The sequence below is a fragment of the Bos indicus genome, chromosome 3 (assembly GCF_029378745.1).
Source record: "Bos indicus isolate NIAB-ARS_2022 breed Sahiwal x Tharparkar chromosome 3, NIAB-ARS_B.indTharparkar_mat_pri_1.0, whole genome shotgun sequence".
Taxonomy (NCBI): Eukaryota; Metazoa; Chordata; class Mammalia; order Artiodactyla; family Bovidae; genus Bos; species Bos indicus.
The window spans coordinates 35,385,087-35,404,368 of NC_091762.1; the positions used below are offsets into that span (position 1 = coordinate 35,385,087).

Sequence of the window (19,282 nt, forward strand, 5' to 3'; positions counted from 1 at the left end):
TTTCCCATTTGAAACCAGTCTGTTGTTCCATGTCCAGTTCTAACTATTGCTTCCTGACTTGCATACAAGTTTCTCAAGAGGCAGGTCAAGTGGTCTGGTATTCCCATCTCTTTCAGAATTTTCCACAGTGTATTGTGATCCACACAGTCAAAGTCTTTGCCATTGTCAATAAAGCAGAAATAGATGTTTTTCTGGAACTCTCTAGCTTTTTCGATGATCCAGCAGATGTTGGCAATTTGATATCTGGTTCCTCTGCCTTTTCTAAAACCAGCTTGAACATCAGGAAGTTCACGGTTCACATATTGGTGAAGCCTGGCTTGGAGAATTTTGAGCATTACTTTACTAGCGTGTGAGATGAGTGCAGTTGTTTGGTAGTTTGAGCATTCTTTGGCATTGCCTTTCTTTGGGATTGGAATGAAAACTGACCTTTTCCAGTCCTGTGGCCACTGCTGAGTTTTCCAAATTTGCAACCTAGAGGAGCTACCCCACGTCCGAGGTCAGGGGTGCGCCCGAGATGAGCTACCCCACAGCTGAGGTCAGGGGAGGTGGCTGAGACGAGCTACCCTATCGCTGAGGCCAGGGGCAGGAGATTAGGGTCTCTTTAAATTGCTGCCAGGAAGGCATTTTAGTGTTCATATTTTTTAAAATGATAGTTGACTGACCTAAACTTGACATTCTCTTTCTTCAAAGTTTCTAAAGCAGTGAATCATAGCCAGTCAGGTCCACAGTCTTTACGTCACATTGTTCAAGTATTATGATACTTGTTGATTTGATGCTTTTCTTTCTACCAGTACCTCATCCCAAGCCACTATGACTAAAAATCTTAGTAATGGTAACGCCACAGCATACCATAAGTTACCATCATCCCATTGACTACTACTATGCTGGGAGGGATTGGGGGCAGGAAGAAGAGGGGACGACAGAGGATGAGATGGCTGGATGGCATCACCGACTCGATGGATGTGAGTTCGAGTGAACTCCGGGAGAAGGTGATGGACAGGGAGGCCTGGTGTGCTGTGCTTCATGGGGTTGCAAAGAGTCGGACACGACTGAGCGACTGAACTGAAGTGAACTGAACTGAATCATGTGTTTGTTGCCTGTGACCGGTGAGTGATTCAGTTCTAATAATATGAGCAGGCTTACCTTCTAGCACCACATTTCAAAAAACCAGCATTTGATTTTTGTTGATTTTAGCTATTGATTTCCTATTTTCAATTTCATTGATTTCTATTCTAATTATTATTACTTTTCTTCTGCTTACCCTTGGCTTGATTTGCTCTTCTTTTTCTATTTTCCTAAGGTGGAAACATTCATTTTTATCTTTCTTCTAGTGTGTACATTCAAAACTATAAACTTTCCTTTAAGTACAGCTTCCCACTAATTTTGATAGTGTTTTTATTTTCATTTAGTTAAAATATTTTAAAATTTCTCTTGAGATTTCTTCTTTGACCAGTGTGTTACTTAAAAGAAGTGTTTTGTTTAATCTCCACATATTTTGGTATTTTCCAATTATCTATCATTAATTTCTAGTTTAATTCCTTTGTGGTCTGAGAAGCAGATATTGTTTTATTTCTGTTCTTTTAAATTTGTTAAGGTGTGTTTTATGGTCCAAAATATGGTCTGTCTTGGTGAGTGTTCCATGTGTTCTTAAGAAAAATGTGCAGTCTGCTGTTGTTGGATGAAGTAGTCTATGGATGTCAGTTATTTCCAGTTGAATAATGGTGTTATTTAGTTCAGCTATGTTATTACTGATATTCTGCCCAGCGGAAATATCCATTTCTGATAGAAGATGTTGAAATCTCCAACTATTATAATACATTCATCTGTTTCTCTTTGCAGTTCTATCAGGACTATTATTTAATGATTAATATGTCATTTTGTAGAACTGACCCCTTTATCTTTATCCCTGATAACTTTCCTTGCTCTGAAGTCAGCTCTATCTGAAATTAATATCACTACTCCCACTTTGTTTTGATTACTGTTAGCATGGTATATTTTTCTCCACTCATTTGCATTTAACATATGTGTCTTTAAATTTAAAGTTGATTTCTTGTAGCCAACATACATTTGGATTTTGGTTTTTGATCCACTCTGACAGTCTTTAACTGGCAGATAGGACCACTTTGGAAGTGGTACCAAATGTTTAGGTTTGGATTCACCCAGAGGTGAATTGGAATTCATTGGATGGACTGATGCAGTAAGACACAGAAGGAAGAAAAGCCAATATAAGTGTACATAAATGAGGGTTCAGCTATAGGTGGTAGGGGCTTGATTCTGCCAGAACTTGTAAGAAGTGGACAGAATAGTCCCCAGGATTATCCATCTGAGGAAAGGAGATAAGGCATTTATTTACCAATTTCTTATTGTTCAATTGCTAAGTCATGACCAACTCTTTGCAACCCCATGAACTACATGATGCCTGCCAGACCCCTCTGTCCATGGGATTTCCCAGGCAAGAATACTAGAGTGGGTTGCCTTTTCCTTCTCCAGAGGCTGTTCCAGACCCGAAGGATGGAAGCTATATCTCCTTCATTGGCATGTGAGTTCTTTACTGCTGAGCCACAAAGGGAAGCCCTTACCATTTCCTATCCCCAGTTATTTGAAGAATGATCTTAGGACTTTAACTTTCCAGACTTCTAGGTTCAACAGGCTCCCATAGATTTTCAGAAGACCCTAAGGCAGAAAAACAGAGAGATGAGAGGCTTTTTCTTTAGATGGGATTCTGCCACTGTTGTTGTTGTTCAGTTATTCAGTCATGTCCAACTCTTTGCAACCTCATGGACTGCAGCATGCCAGGCTTCCTCGTTCTTCACCATCTCACTGAGTTTGTTCAAACTCATGTCCATTGAGTTGGTGATGCCATCCAACCAATTTGTCCTCTGTTGTCTCCTTCTCCTCTTTCCCAGCATCAGGGTCTTTTCTAATGGTCAGCTCTTCGCCTCAGGTAGCCAATGTTAGGAGCTTCAGCTTTAGCATCAGTCCTTCCAATGAATATTCAGGACTGATTTCCTTTAGGATTGACGGGTTTGATCTCCTTGCAGTCCAAGGGACTCTCAAGAGTCTTCTTCAACACCACAGTTCTAAAGCACCAATTCTTCAATGCTCAGCCTTCTTTATGGTCCAACTCTCACATCCATACATGACTCCTGGAAAAACCATAGCTTTGACTAGATGGACCTTTGTTGCAAAGTAACGTCTCTGCTTTTTAATACGTTGTCATAGCTTTTCTTCCAAGGAGCAAGCATCTTTTAATTTCATGGCTGCAGTCGCCATCCACATGATTTTGGAACCCCCCAAAATAAGTTTCCATTGTTTGCCCATCTATTTGCCATGAAGTGATGCTGCAGCTGAAACTCCAGAACTTTGGTCACCTCATGCGAAGAGTTGACTCATTGGAAAAGACTCTGATGCTGGGAGGGATTGGGGGCAGGAGGAGAAGGGGACGACAGAGGATGAGATGGCTGGATGGCATCACTGACTCAATGGATGTAAGTCTGAGTGAACTCCGGGAGTTGGTGATGGACAGGGAGGCCTGGTGTGCTGCGATTCATGGGGTCGCAAAGAGTCGGACATGACTGAGCGACTGAACTGAACTGAACTGAACTGAACTGATGGGACTGGATGCCATGATCTTAGTTTTTTGAATGTTGAGTTTTAAGCCAGCTTTTTCACTCTCCTCTTTTACCTTCAACAAGAAGCTCTTTAGTTCAACTTCACGTTCTGCCATTAGGGTGGTGTCATCTGCATATCTGAGGTTATTGATATTTCTCCCAGCAATCTTGATTTCAGATCATGCTTCATCCAGCCCAGCATTCTGCATGGTGTATTCTGAATAGAAGTTAAATAAGCTGGATGACAATATACAGCCTTGACATATTCCTTTCCCAATTTTGAACCAGTCTGTTGCTACATGTTTTATTCTGTTGCTTCTTGACCTGTATACAGATTTCTCAGGAAACAGTAAGGTGGTCTGCTATTCCCATCTCTTTAATAATTTTCCATAACTTGTTGTGAACTACACAGAGGCTTTAGCATAGTCAGTGAAGCAGAAATAGATTTTTTTTTTGAATTCTCTAGCTTTTTCTGTGATCCAACAGATGTTGGCAATTTGATCTCTGGCTCCTCTGCCTTTTCTAAATCCAGCTCATACACCTAGAAGTTCTTGGTTCACGTACTGTTGAAGCCTAGCTTGAAAGATTTTGAGCATTACCTTGCTAGTATGTGAAATGAATGCAATTGTGCAGTAGTTTGAACATTGTTTGGCATTGCCCTTCTTTGGGATTGGAATGAAAACTGTCCTTTTCCAGTTCTGTGGCCATCGCTGAGTTTTCCAAATGTAGCACTTTCACAGAATCATCTTTTAGGATTTGAAATAGCTCACATGGAATTCCATCACCTCCACTAGCTTTGTTTGTAGAGATGCTTCCTAAGGCCCACTTGACTTCCCATTCCAGGATGTCTGGCTCCAGGTGAGTGATCACACCATCGTGGTTATCTGGGTCATTAAGATATTTTTTGTATAGTTCTTCTGTGTATTCTTGACACCTCTTCTTAGTATCTTCTGCTTCTGTTAGATCCATACTATTCCTGTCCTTTATTGCACCCATCTTTGCATAAAATGTTTCCTTTATATCTCTAATTTTCTTGAAGAGGTCGCTAGTCTTTACCATTCTGTTGTTTTCCTCTATTTCTTTGCACTGTTCACTTAAGAAGGCTTTCTTATTTTTCCTTGCTATTCTTTGGAACTCTTCATTCAAATGGGTATATTTTTCCTTTTCTCCTTTGCCCTTGTCTTCTCTTCTTTTCTCAGCTATTTGTAAATCCTCCTCAGATAATCATTTTGCCTGTGAGTCTACACAAAACTGTCCAGATATGATGGAGGCTTCTGGAAATGTCTGCCATGGCCAGCTATCTGCCTGCTGTTTGAGGGCCTCAGAGTTGCGTTAGAGATCAATAAAAATACAGGATTTTATAGGCTATGATCATGGGCTTTCTAGCAATATCATTCTTTCAAAATTTCTTATACTTCTTGTCTGTTTGTTTCTGGTCAGTACCATGCAAAGTAACCACACCCAAAAATATTTTTCCTGATATTTTATTTTCCAGTTCCTATGCTCAGTTATTCCTTCTCTTTGTCATTTTTTTATAGTATGCTATGTTGATATTAACTGAAATAATAGCCTGACAGATGACAGCACCCTCGATGTGATTTTTGTAGATAAGTTCTTTAGGACAATGTCATTACCAGCTTCTGTGCTGGTAACTTTCCCTACTTGGAAACTCCACATTTCTTGACTGTTGAGTCAGGCAGTGACAACTCCCTTTGCAGAGCTCTATTTCCTTCCAACTGTGCTTACAAACTAGCTTTTGAGAAGACCTTAAGGCAGACAGGCAGAGAGAACTCCTGTCTCCCAGATCTTGCTAAAAGCATCAAGGAACAGGCAACACTGTCCAGCATTCTGAGGTTTTACAGTTAGTTTTCCTGTAACTTCAGGCTCAGAAAGCACATGGTCTTCCTTCTAAGTTATCACAGGAGGTAATTTATCAAGCATTTCCACAGAGCATTAGGAAGATCATCACCTTCTTAGAGTGTAATATCTGTATCTCAATAATAAAGCCATTGCCACATATTTTAGGTTTTAGTTATGGCATCACCATTCATCTAGTAACCAATTTTTGTACTCTTTAGGGTTCTTTCTAAGATGTTTTAACAAAGGGAGTTCAAAATACAGTAGCTTAAGTAAGATAGAAGCAAGTGGTCTGGGGCTAGCTGTACAACTCTGCCATCTTCAATATATGTGTTCCAAGGCTGCACCCGCCTTTGCCATTTCCCAGGTGAAGGAAAAAGGAGTTTAGGATAGTTTAGTTTAAGAAGATGTCTCAGAATTTCCATATTTAACTTCCCCTCACATCTCATTAGCCAAAATTAATCATTTAAACTTGCAGTCTATTGCAAGGAAGAAGAGGAAAATGTAGTTTGTAGCTGAGTCAGCTGTGTTACACTAAATGGAAGAAAAAGATAAAGGGTATTGGGAACAAATAAGACTAGGAATAGATAGTACTAGGCTTCCCAGGTGGTGCTAGTGGTAAAGAACCCACCTGCCAATGAAGGAGACGTAAAAGATGCACGTTCAATCCCTGGGTCAGGAAGATCCCCTCTAGGAGGAAATGGCAACCCATTCCAGTATTCTTGCCTGGAGAATCCCATAGACAGAGAATCCTGGCAGGCTACAGTCCATAGGGTCACAGAGTCAGACACGACTGAAGTGACTTAGCACACACGCATGGGAACAGATAGCAGTCTCTGACATGTTAAGTGAACCATCACACTTTCTGATGGGGAGTTACTGATTTGAGGACCAGAGAGTTAGTTCATAGAGAGTGGCTGAATCATGTTGATGAAAGACCATCAGAAGAGGCAAATGGAAAAAACATTTTGCCTAGGAAGTAACAGGATAATCTGCTTGCTGAGGTTATCTTGGATCCTAAATGAGTTTCCAGTTTCAATTTTCATGAAACTTAGTTTAGTCCCCGTGAAGCCTGACCTTTACACTGATATTTCTGTTTTCCTTATTTCCACATGTAATTCAATAATCTGTTATTAAGCTAACAACAGGAAACTGTTGTTCTTTGTAACAAAAAACCTCTCACATAAAGTTACTATTTCTGATTATCTACTATCCAAAAATATGAAGTATGTTCCATGTGTAAGGGGTGGGGCCAAAAAGAGATAAGAGAATACAGTTCCTTTGTGTCATTTGCATGCCTTTTATGAAATACTGAATTCATGAATATCTACCTTATTCTGCAGAAGAAAAGAGGAAAAGGAGGCCAAAATAGAGGGGTCTTACTTATTATCTTAGACAATTAATTACATAAAGTTAAAATCAGATATTGTACTAGATATTCCACTAGATATTCTAATGTTGGGTGTCTGAAATACTTTTTCAAATAATTGTTACTAATGTTAATGTTATAAACAAAGAAACAATGTATATTCCATTTCAGTAATTTTATACATTTTAATATTTTTATTTATACAGTATAAGAAATGGCTTAGTTCTGATGGTGCTAAAATAGGAATTATTGAAAGATTTATATCTGGTTCATTGGCTGGTGCAACTGCACAGACCTGTATTTACCCTATGGAGGTATGTACTATGATAAAATTTTAACTAAAGAAATGTTTTTAATGCAAATTTTAATTTAAAAAAAACAAGTGAATCACAGATCAGTATTTTATACAATAAAAAGCATTATAGCTATAAGATGTGTCTCACGTGAAGTGTCAGTTGCCCTTAGTAACTGTCAGTTGCCCAGTCTTTTTTGGTTTAGGATAAAATTAGTATTGTACTGTGAAAGTGAAAGTGTGGTTGCTCAGTTGTGTCCGACTCTTTGTTGACCCCATGGACTGTAGTCTACTAGGCTTCTCTGTCCATGGGATTTTCCAGGCAAGAGTACTGGAGTGGGTTGCCATTTCCTTCTCCAGGGGATCTTCCTGACCCAGGGATTGAACCCAGGTCTTCTGCATTGCAGGCAGACGCTTTACCCTCTGAACCACCAGGGAACTAAGAAGACAAATAATTTCATTTCTCCAATTAATTGATAGAATCACTTATTCATTAATAAAATCAAATTTGTATTGAACACCCACATACTTTAAAGTATTTATCTGGATCCAGAGTTGAATCAGACAGGCATTTTGGTCATGGAGCTTATTATAGTCCAGAAGGGGAGATAGAATATGTACATCAGTAATGATGAAAAGTGAAAGTGGAAGTTGCTTAGTTGTGTCCAACTCTTTGCAACCCCAAGAACTATACAGTCCACGGAATTCTCCAGGCCAGAATACTGGAGTGGGTCAAAATATAAATATAAATTCTAGAAGGGAGATCAGTACCAAGTATTACGGAAATTCAGAAGGGAGATATTATTCTAGTTAATGGATTTCATGAAGGACATGAGTTGAATGTGTGAGTTTGACTTAGAATTTGGATGTTTGGAGATGATAAGGAAGTGGATTTTAAGTGTAAATAACAACTTGAGCAAAGGAATGGGGATATAAGAGCAGATATTCAGGTGGAGATAGGATAATACTATAAATAATGGTCTGGGACCAGATCAGAATAGCTTATCAATGCAACTTAAGAAATTTAGCTTTAATTTCTTAAAAAAATAAGATCCATTGAAGACTTTTGAGCTTGAAGTGTAATCCCGGTAAAGTTTTTTAGAGGAGCAGAGACTAGAGAAATGAGATAACTAGATACAAGATATTGCTATCATTCAGAGAAGTGATAATAAGGACTTGACATATGATATTGACTAGGAGAAATTGACTCACATTAGAACAGTCATAAGAACTGACCACTTGAGAAATGGAAAACAGAAGAAAGGGAAAGGAAGATGGCAAAGTTCTGTCTGGGTTCTGTGCCCAAATGTCTAGCAGAGTTATGTCTGAGTTAGGTCTCTAACAGAGGTACAGAACGGAGGAAGTGAGCCAGACTCTGAAAGATGATGAGTTCAGGTTTGCCTGTATTTAATTTGAGTTATTGGTGGGCAACTGAGTTATGATTTTCTACAGGCAGTTGCAAATGTAATACTAAGACTTGAGAGATTTCAAGTCTTGACATGTCATCTGTGAAGAAGTGTTAGTTAAAGCCTTGAAATTGGTTGGAAATAAGTCATAATTTTATTTTTAACTTTTGAGAAAATCTTAGTTTAGAGAATGAAAGGAGCAAAAAACATGCCAGGGAAGCAGGCAGAAAAAATTTACTTGGGTAAGAAGAGAGTGCACGGCCCTGGAGAAGGCAAAGAGTTTTAAGAATGAGATTATCCAAAGTGTTGGGTCCTACAGAGAAGTTCGTACAGAGGGCTTCCAACTGACTACTCAGAGGAAGCTCCATCAAGATATACAGTTGCCCAATTAAGACAAAGTTTGTGTTTTTCTTGTCTTGGATATTTTAGAGAGCCTTTTCTCCAAGTATATCTGTGTGTGTGCATGTTAAGTCACTTCAGTTGTGTCTGACTCTTTGCAACCCTATGGGCCAGAGCTGGCCAGGCTCCTCTGTCCATGGGATTCTCCAAGCAAGAGTACTGGAGTGGGTTGCCATTTCCTCCTTCAAGAAGTGTATCTGGAACTCCCTTAAATTAGATTAATAGAAATTAAAAGGACAATAAGTGAAGTTCTATCAGAAGAATTACACTAAACATAGGAAGATGGATCACAGACAGCCTACAAGAAGCTATATTGTCTTCATAACCCATGTTATGTTACTACTTTATGAGCACAAAATGAACCCAAGTTATATTAAGTTAGTTTGTAGACCCTGTTGTTAATGATAGTTCCCAGAGTATGTATTTTTAGCATATTATAGAATGTTTTTTCCATACTTGTTGTTCACTTTACCATGACTATACACTTTTGGAAAATTTGAATTTTGACTATAGCTGCTTTATTTTGGGCTTCCCTGGTAGCTCAGACAGTAAAGAATCTGCATGCAATGCCGGAGACCAGGTTCGATCCCTGGGTCGGGAAGATCCCCTGGAGAAGGGAATGGCTACCACCTTCAGTATCCTTGCCTAAAGAATGTTATTGCTTTATCTTAAATCAATAAGGTTATCTCAGCTGGTTTGATTTAGAATATGTTTCCTTATAGTACATGAAAGGTGTTTGAGTGGGTATATCAATTAAAGCCACAATGCTTAATTATATTTTCCTGTTTAAATAATTAAAAAAAAAAACCTCTGTACTGTATCAGTTGTTTATAATTAAGAGTTAGCAGAAAGTTAAAATTATATTTGAGATTGCTTTCTTTTTTTATTTCTATGATAATTAGCAAACATCATGACCTAATACAGTTTAATTGATTGCTAGGTAAGTTGAGTGAATCTGATCAATATATTTTTATTGTATTATTTCACATTTAGGTTATAAAGACCAGACTGGCTGTAGGTAAAACTGGACAGTACTCAGGGATTATTGATTGTGGCAAGCAGCTTCTGAAGCAAGAAGGTGCTAGAGCCTTTTTCAAAGGTTATATTCCTAACTTGCTAGGAATTATACCTTATGCAGGGATAGATCTTTGTGTTTATGAGGTAAGCTTATTCTTATAACATGATGTTTTGTGTTAGATTTGAAAATTTGATTCAATACTAGTTTTTATTCTAAAAATCTGGCTATAAATGATTTTTTATGAAATAGCTTCCAACCAAGAAGTGAACTGAATTGTTTTATTTTGTTTTTCTTTTTATATATTAGTTGTTTGCTAGTCTAGTAATAATTTTTTGTTTTTTTCTTTTTTGTTTGAATTAGTTTTTGGTAATAATAAAGAAAGACCTTTCTGCTAAGCCACCATCACCTTGATAGCAAAATCAAACATACTACAAAAAAAGAAAATTGCAAGCCAGTGTCTTTGATGAATATAGATACAAAAATGCTCAACACATTTTTGTTACAAATCCAAACAGATTTTGTTGCAAACCCAGCAACACAAAAAAAAGATCACACACCACAACCAAGTTGGATCCACCCCTGGATCAGACAGATGGTTCAGCATACACAAATCAATCAGTGTGATACAGCACATCAACAAAAGAAAAGATGAAAACCACATGATCATCTCAATAAATGCAGAAAAAACATTTGATAAAATTCAACATCCATTCATGAGAGCATCTCTCACCAAAAGGATATAGAGGGAATATTTATGACAAACCCACAGCAATATAATACTCAACAGTGAAAGCTATTATAAAAGCCTTCTTTCTAAATTCTGAAACAAAACAAGGATTGCCCACTCTCCCCATTTCTATTCAACATAGTATTCGAAGTCCTAGTCACAGCAATCAAACAACAAAAAAACCTAAAAGATATGGAAATTGGAAGGGAAAAGGTAAAATTGTCATTATATGCAAATAACAGGATACTCTAATAGAAAACCCTAAAGACTCCACACAAAAACTACTAGAAATGATTAATTCTGCAAGGTAGCAGGTACAAGATTAACACTCAGAAATTGTTGAATTTCTTTACACTAACAATGAAATATTAAAAAAGAAAGTTAAAAAAATTCCTGTCTAAAATTGGGGCTTAAAAACCCTAGAAATAAACCTAACCAAGGAGGTGAAAGACCTGTACACTGAGAAATAAAAATTATTGATAAAGTAAACTGAAGATGATTTAAAAACTGGAAAGATATCTTGGATTGGAAAAATCAATATTGTTAAATTGGTCATACTACACAATGCTATGTACAGATGTAATGCAATCCCTATCAAATTACACATGACATTTTTCATAGAACTAGGACAAATAATACTAAAACTTATATGGAACAGAAAAGGCTCAGAATTGCATAAGTAATACTGAAGAAAAAGAATAAAGTGGAGGCATAACCCTCCTAGACTTCAGACAATACTACAAAATTTACAGTAACCAAAAAGCATGTCATTGGCACAAAAACATATATATCTAGATCAGTTGAACAGTAGAGAGCCCAGAAATAAACACACATACCTGTGATCAATTAATCTTTGACAAAGGAGAAAGGAATATACAATGGAGAAAAGACAGCCTCTTCAGCAAGTGGTGTTGGCAAAGCTAGACAGCCTCATGTAAATCAATGAAATTAGGACACTTCCTCACAGCATACACAAAAATAAATCAAAGTGGCCTAAACAGTTAGATATAATACATGAACCCATAAAACTCATAGAAGAGGACATAGCAAAACATTCTTGGAGATAAATCATACCAATATTTTGCTTAAAAATTTTTTTTATTTTATATTGTAGGATAGTTGATTTATAATGTATTGGTTTCTGGTGTACATCAAAGTGATTCAGTTATATATATACATATATCCTTCTTTTTCAATTCTTTTCCCAGCAGAATTCCCTGTGCTATACATTAGGTCCTTTTGATCTTTTATCTAGTAGTGTGCATATTTTATCTATGGTTCTTTAGCAGTTAGTTGTGATTTTGATGTTTTCCTGAGAGAAGGTGAGCCCAAGTCCTTCTATTCCACCATCTTATTTACCTTCCTGTACCAATGTTTTCTTAAATGAGTCTCCTAAGACAGAAGAAATTAAAGCAAAAATAAGCAAATGGGAAATACTTTTGCACAGAAAAGGAAACTGTAAACAAAATGAAAGTACATCCTACAGAATGAGAAAATATTTGCAAACAATGCAACTGACAAAGGCATAATTTCTAAAATGTAAAAATACCTCAGTATCAAAAAAAGAAAAGAAAAACAACAACAAACAACTCAACCAAAAAATGGACAGAAGTCCTAAACAGACATTTTTCCAAAGAAGAGGAACTAAAGAGCTTCTTGATGAAAGTGAAAGGGAGAGTGAAAAAGCTGGCTTAAAATTCAACAATCAAAAAACGAAGATCATGGCATCTGGTCCCATCACTTCATGCCAAATAGATGGGGAGACAATGGAAACAGTGAAAAACTTTATTTTCTTTCTACCATTAGGGTGGTGTTATCTGCATATCTGAGGTTATTGATATTTCTCCTGGCAGTCTTGATCCAGCTTGTGCTTCATTCAGCCCAGAATTTCACATGAGTACTCTGCATAAAAGTTAAATAAGCAGGGTGACAATATACAGCCTTGACATACTCCTTTCTCAGTTTGGAACCAGTCCTTTGTTCCATGTTCAGTTCTCACTGTTGCTTCTTGACCTGCATATAGATTTCTCAGGAGGCAGGTAAGTTGGTCTGGTATTTCCATCTCTTTAAGAATTTTCCACAGTTTGTTGTGTTCCACACAGTCAAAGGCTTTAGTGTAGTCAATGAAGCTGAAGTAGATGTTTTTCTGGAGTTCTCTTGCTTTTTCTGTCAACTTATGTTGGCAATTTGATCACTTATATGTGGAATCTAAAAAATAGTATAAATGATTTAATTTATAAAACAGAAACAGACTCAGAGACACATAAAATAAACATATGGTTTATTTGATTACCAAAGGGGAAGTGGCTGCAAATTAAGAGCATAGAATTGGCAAATACACATTCAGTTCAGTTCATTTCAGTTCAGTCACTCAGTCATGTATATATAATAGATAAATAAGAATTTACTGTATGGCACAGGGAACTATATTCAGTATATCTTATCTAATGGAAAAGAATCTGAAATTTTATATATATACAAAACTCTGATGTACACCTGAAACTAACACAATATTATAACTCAACTATAGTATAATTAAAAAAAGAAAGAGCAATAAAACCCCCAAACTGAGCTGAATATACTCCAGAGCTATTTGTGACGATTACTCAAATTCTAAATATTCTACTCTAAACTTATCACTTCAATTTTTAACCTAGGAATTTACTCTTTATGATTGTCTCACAGTTTTCTATTGAACCAGTTACTTTAAACTTGAAACACTCCTATGAAGAAGAATTAAGTTGACATCTGACGTTTACTGTGAATTATAAGTAACACTGATCACTGAGGAAGGCTTTCTTATCTCTCCTTAGAACTCTGCATTCAGATGCTTATATCTTTCCTTTTCTCCTTTGCTTTTCACTTATCTTCTTTTCACAGCTATTTGTAAGGCCTCCTCAGACAGCCATTTTACTCTTTTGAATTTCTTTTCCATGGGGATGGTCTTGATCCCTGTCTCCTGTACAATGTCACGAACCTCTGTCCATAGTTCATCAGGCACTTTGTCTATCAGATCTAGTCCCTTAAATCTATTTCTCACTTCCACTGTATAATCATAAGGGATTTGATTTAGGTCATACCTGAATGGTCTAGTGGTTTTCCCTACTTTCTTCAATTTAAGTCTGAATTTGGCAATAAGGAGTTCATGATCTGAGCCACAGTCAGCTCCCGGTCTTGCTTTTGCTGACTGTATAGAGCTTCTCCATCTTTGGCTGCAAAGAATATAATCAATCTGATTTCGGTGTTGACCATCTGGTGATGTCCATGTGTAGAGTCTTCTCTTGTGTTGCTGGAAGAGGGTGTTTGCTATGACCAGTGCGTTCTCTTGGCAAAACTCTATTAGCCTTTGCCCTGCTTCATTCTGTACTCCAAGGCCAAATTTGCCTGTTACTCCAGGTGTTTCTTGACTTCCTACTTTTGCATTCCAGGCCCCTATAATGAAAAGGACATCTTTTTTGGGTGTTAGTTCTAAAAGGTCTTGTAGGTCTTCATAGAACTGTTCAACTTCAGCTTCTTCACCATTGCTGGTTGGGGCATAGACTTGGATTACCACAATATTGAATGGTTTGCCTTGGAAACTAACAGAGATCATTCTGTCGTTTTTGAGATTGTATCCAAGTACTGCATTTCAGACTCTTTTGTTGACTGTGATGGCTACTCCATTTCTTCTAAGGGATTCCTTCCCACAGTAGTAGATATAATGGTCATCTGAGTTAAATTCACCCATTCCAGTCCATTTTAATTCTCTGATTCCTAGAATGTCAACATTCATTCTTGCCATCTCCTGTTTGACCACTTCCAATTTGCCTTGATTCATGGACCTAACATTCCAGGTTCCTATGCAATATTGCTCTTTACAGCATCGGACCTTGCTTCTATCACCAGTCCCATCCATAAATGGGTGTTGTTTTCGCTTTGATTCCATCCCTTCATTCTTTCTGGAGTTATTTCTCTACTGATCTCCAGTAGCGTATTGGGCACCTACCGACCTGGGGAGTTTCTCTTTCAGTGTCCTACCTTTTTGCCTTTTCATACTATTCATGGGGTTCTCAAGGCAAGAATACTGAAGTGGTTTGCCATTCCCTTCTCCAGTGGACGACATTCTGTCAGACCTCTCCACCATGACCCTCCCGTCTTGGGTGGCCCCCACACAACATGGCTTAGTTTCATTGAGTTAGACAAGGCTGTGGTCCGTGTGATCAGATTGGCTAGTTTTCTGTGATTATGGTTTCAGTGTGTCTGCTCTCTGATGCCCTCTCGCAACACCTATTGTCTTACTTGGGTTTCTCCTACCTTGGACGTGGAGTATCTCTTAACGGCTGCTCCAGCAAAGCGCAGCCGCTGCTCCTTACCTTGGACGTGGGGTATCTCCTCATGGCCGCCCCTCTTGACCTTGAACGTGGAGTAGCTCCTCTTGGCCCTCCTGCGTCCACACAGCAGCATGGGAACAACAGAATGGGAAAAACTAGAGATCTCTTCAAGAAAATTAGAGATACCAAGGGAACATTTGATGCAAAGATGGGCTCGATAAAGGACAGAAATGGTATGGACCTAACAGAAGCAGAAGATATTAACAAAAAGTGGCAAGAATATACAGAACTATACAAAAAAGAGCTTCACGACCCAGATAATCACGATGGTGTGATCACTCATCTAGAGCCAGACATCCTGGAATGTGAAGTCAAGTGAAAGCATCACTACGAACAAAGCTAGTGGAGGTGATGGAATTCCAGTTGAGCTCTTTCAAATCCTGAAAGATGATGCTGTGAAAGTGCTGCACTGAATATGCCAGCAAATTTGGAAAACTCAGCAGTGGCCACAGGAGGAAAAGGTCAGTTTTCATTCCAATGCCAAAGAAAGGCAATGCCAAAGAATGCTCAAACTACCACACATTTGCACTCATATCACATGCTAGTAAAGTAATGCTCAAAATTCTCCAAGCCAGGCTTCAGCAGTACGTGAACCGTGAACTTCCAGATGTTCAAGCTGGTTTTAGAAAAGGTAGAGGAACCAGAGATCAAATTGCCAACATCTGCTAGATCACTGAAAAAGCAAGAGAGTTCCAAAAAAACATCTATTTCTGCTTTATTGACTATGCCAAAGCCTTTGACTGTGTGGATCACAATAAACTGTGGAAAACTCTGAAAGAGATGGGAATACCAGACCACCAGACCTGCCTCTTGAGAAACCTATATGCAGGTCAGGAAGCAACAGTTAGAACTGGACATGGAACAACAGACTGGTTCCAAATAGGAAAAGGAGTACGTCAAGGCTGTATATTGTCACCCTGCTTATTTAACTTACATGCAGAGCATATCATGAGAAACGCTGGGCTGGAAGAAGCACAAACTGAAATCAAGATTGCCGGAAGAAATATCGATAACCTCAGATATGCAGATGACACCACCCTTATGGCAGAAAGTGAAGAGGAACTAAAAAGCCTCTTGATGAGAGTGAAAGAGGAGAGTGAAAAAGTTGGCTTAAAGCTCAACATTCAGAAAACTAAGATCATGGCATCTGGTCCCATCACTTCATGGCAAATAGATGGGGAAACAGTGGAAACAGTGTCAGACTTTATTTTTCTGGGCTCCAAAATCACTGCAGATGGTGATTGTAGCCATGAAATTAAAAGACGCTTACTCCTTGGAAGGAAAGTTATGAACAACCTAGATAGCATATTGATAAGCAGAGATATTACCTTGCCAACAAAGGTCCGTCTAGTCAAGGCTATGGTTTTTCCAGCGGTCATGTATGGATGTGAAAGTTGGACTGTGAAGAAAACTGAGCACCGAAGAAATTATGCTTTTGAACTGTGGTGTTGGAGAAGACTCTTGAGAGTCCCTTGGACTGCAAGGAGATCCAACCAGTCCATCCTGAAGGAGGTCAGTCCTGGGTGTTCTTTGGAAGGACTGATGCTGAAGCTGAAACTCCAATACTTTGGCACCTCATGCGAAGAGTTGACTCAGTGGAAAAGACCCTGATGCTGGGAGGGATTGGGGGCAGGAGGAGAAGGGGACGACAGGATGGCATCACTGACTCGATGGACATGAGTTTGAGTGAACTCCGGGAGTTGGTGATGGACAGGGAGGCCTGGCATGCTGCAATTCATGAGGTGGCAAAGAGTCGGACACGACTGAGCTACTGAACTAAACTGAACTGATAAGTAACATAAAAGCTACAGAATAGTTATGAGGTCATAGTTAAGAGGGGTGGGTCTGAAAAAATAATTAAGGACCTCAGAGCTGATAAAATAGTTGTTTTCAACTCTATATGCATATCAGAATCATCTGCTTGTGGTTATTTAAAAAATAAGATTCTTGGGCTATATCCTAGGATATTCTGATATCATTGTTCTTGGAAGAGGCCTGGAATTCAGGTTTTTTAGCTCCCTAGAAACATCTGATGTAATATCAGTTAAAACTAAGAAAATTGAAATACTATTATACAGTTGTGAAAATGAGAATTGAGTAGAGTAGTAATTGGGGGGTGTAGGGGGAGAGGCAAGAGCTCTAGTGTAAATAGCCTTCCAGTGAAGTGTAGCTTGCTCCCCTTACTTCAGCCAGTCATTTCACTTTATGGCTATTCATCTGCTTCAGGTAGATCACTTTAACAATATATACCATGTATGGAGAAGGCAATGGCACCCCACTCCAGCACTCTTGCCTGGAAAATCCCGTGGATGGAGGAGCCTGGTAGGCTGTAGTCCATGGGGTCGCTAAGAATTGGACACGACTGAGTGACTTCCCTTTCACTTTTCACTTTCATGCATTGGAGAAGGAAATAGCAACCCACTCCAGTGTTCTTGCCTGGAGAATCCCAAGGACGGGGGAGCCTGGTGGGCTTCCGTCTCTGGGGTTGCACAGAGTCGGATACGACTGAAGCGACTTAGCAGCAGCAGCAGCAAATAACAATATATACCATATATTTAACAATATATACCAACCAACAATGTCCTTGGTTATAGGGACATTGAGAGTATGTGACTAGATTAACTTAAAATTCTTTCTCAGTACAAGAAAAATATCTCTCTAGGTACAAGCCTAGTGGTATTTCTGGTAAGTGGTACCACCATTATGTGAAAGATAGCCAATTTCATTTAGCACTGAAAATTACATTTTCATAGAATTTATTCAATATTATACCATACATTTATTTTCTTTTCTATGATCGTATTAAAATAAATTGTTTGCCCCTGTTTATATTGGGCTCCCTCCATTCTTTTATTTTTATAGTTAAATATTTTTTGTTGTTGTAACAGAGTGCCATTACACATTTCTCTCTTTATTATTGCATAACTCTAATAAATGCACACTGAGTAAGGACATTTTGAAACTTATTTTTTCAAAAGTGTCAAATTATATATTTGATAATAATTGTCCCAGTATATAATGGTGGAGTTGTATCCTTTAATTAATGAGTAGTTCTAAAAGCACCTAGTGATATTTTCAACCAGTTATTTGTATATAATTTTTCTGGCCATTTTTACTCACAGAAAAGCAAATCTAGAAAGATGAATCAGTCTTAAAATTTGAGAAAATATGGGTTTGTTAATTTAGAGTGCATTATTCAGTCTTCTCTGCAGTGTCCTGTTAATCCCTCTGAGAATCTCTAGATTTTGCCTGGGTCTTTGAATATCCTCACAGACCAAAACAATCAAGCAAAACAAAATAAAGCATGAACAGAGAGCAAACAGAGAACTCACACTGAGAGTGTATGAATCATTATTGGAAAACATCTGTGCACTCGATGCCCAATAGGACACCAGAGGTGCCTCCTCTGTACAAGGAAGAGTAGGAACAATCTCTTGTGAAGATTTTGGAAAGAACAGTTCCAAAATCAAGTGACCAAGCTTGACTTATCATTTTTCACCTTTCTGACCTGATAATTCATTAGTCTCTGAATTACTTTCTTCATTTATAAAATTTATAAAATGAGGTGACAATATTAACAAATTTCTGTAGGGATTAAATGAGATGACATCGATGAAAATGCTCTTTATAATTCTTGAATCAAGAAGCTAACTCAAAAATGTTTATCGAAACTGAGTGAGCAATGAACTTTGTTCTACTTAGACTTGCTGTGCTGTGCTTAGACTTGCATAGTAGTTATAGGGTATTTACTACTCTTTTTTCTGCTAGCATTTGAAGAATCATTGGCTAGAACACCATGCAAGAGGCTCTCTAGACCCTGGAATAGCGATTTTGCTGGGATGTAGTACACTGTCTAATGCTTGTGGTCAGATGGCCAGCTTCCCTCTGAACCTTATTAGAACTCGTATGCAGGCTCAAGGTGAGTTTTATATAAGTCAAATAATCATAAGTTTTAAAAGTTATTTAAAATAATTTTAATGAAAACAGTAGTAAGAACTAACTTAAGACTGTTAAAATAAATTGTTTTAAATGAGTAGAAATTAATGATTTCAAAAACAAAAATGGTAAAATTAATACATAAATCAAAAGCTAATTCTCTGAAATTTAAAGCATGAATCTTGGATTTGTTGTTTTATTGCAGAGTCTTGTGAATTTTAGATTTTATTTCTTCTCCAAAGTTCTATTTGGAACTCTTCACATTTCCTTCAATTATTGATGATTTCCACGGAGTTT

At 37.9% G+C, this 19,282-nt stretch overlaps 1 protein-coding gene across 4 annotated transcripts in view; it reads left to right on the plus strand.

Moving 5' to 3' along the window:
* Positions 1–19,282, plus strand: part of LOC109556791 (mitochondrial adenyl nucleotide antiporter SLC25A24-like) — a 136,271-nt gene that overhangs the window by 100,910 nt on the left and 16,079 nt on the right. For 3 of the 4 annotated variants that reach the window (XM_070785998.1, XM_070785997.1, XM_070785995.1), the window contains exons 7-9: positions 7,044–7,151; positions 9,928–10,095; positions 18,818–18,968. In XM_070785998.1, coding sequence (XP_070642099.1) covers positions 7,044–7,151; positions 9,928–10,095; positions 18,818–18,968 — 427 coding nt within the window. The remainder of the gene's footprint in view (positions 1–7,043; positions 7,152–9,927; positions 10,096–18,817; positions 18,969–19,282) is intronic. The other variant, XM_070785996.1, reaches the window with a different exon arrangement.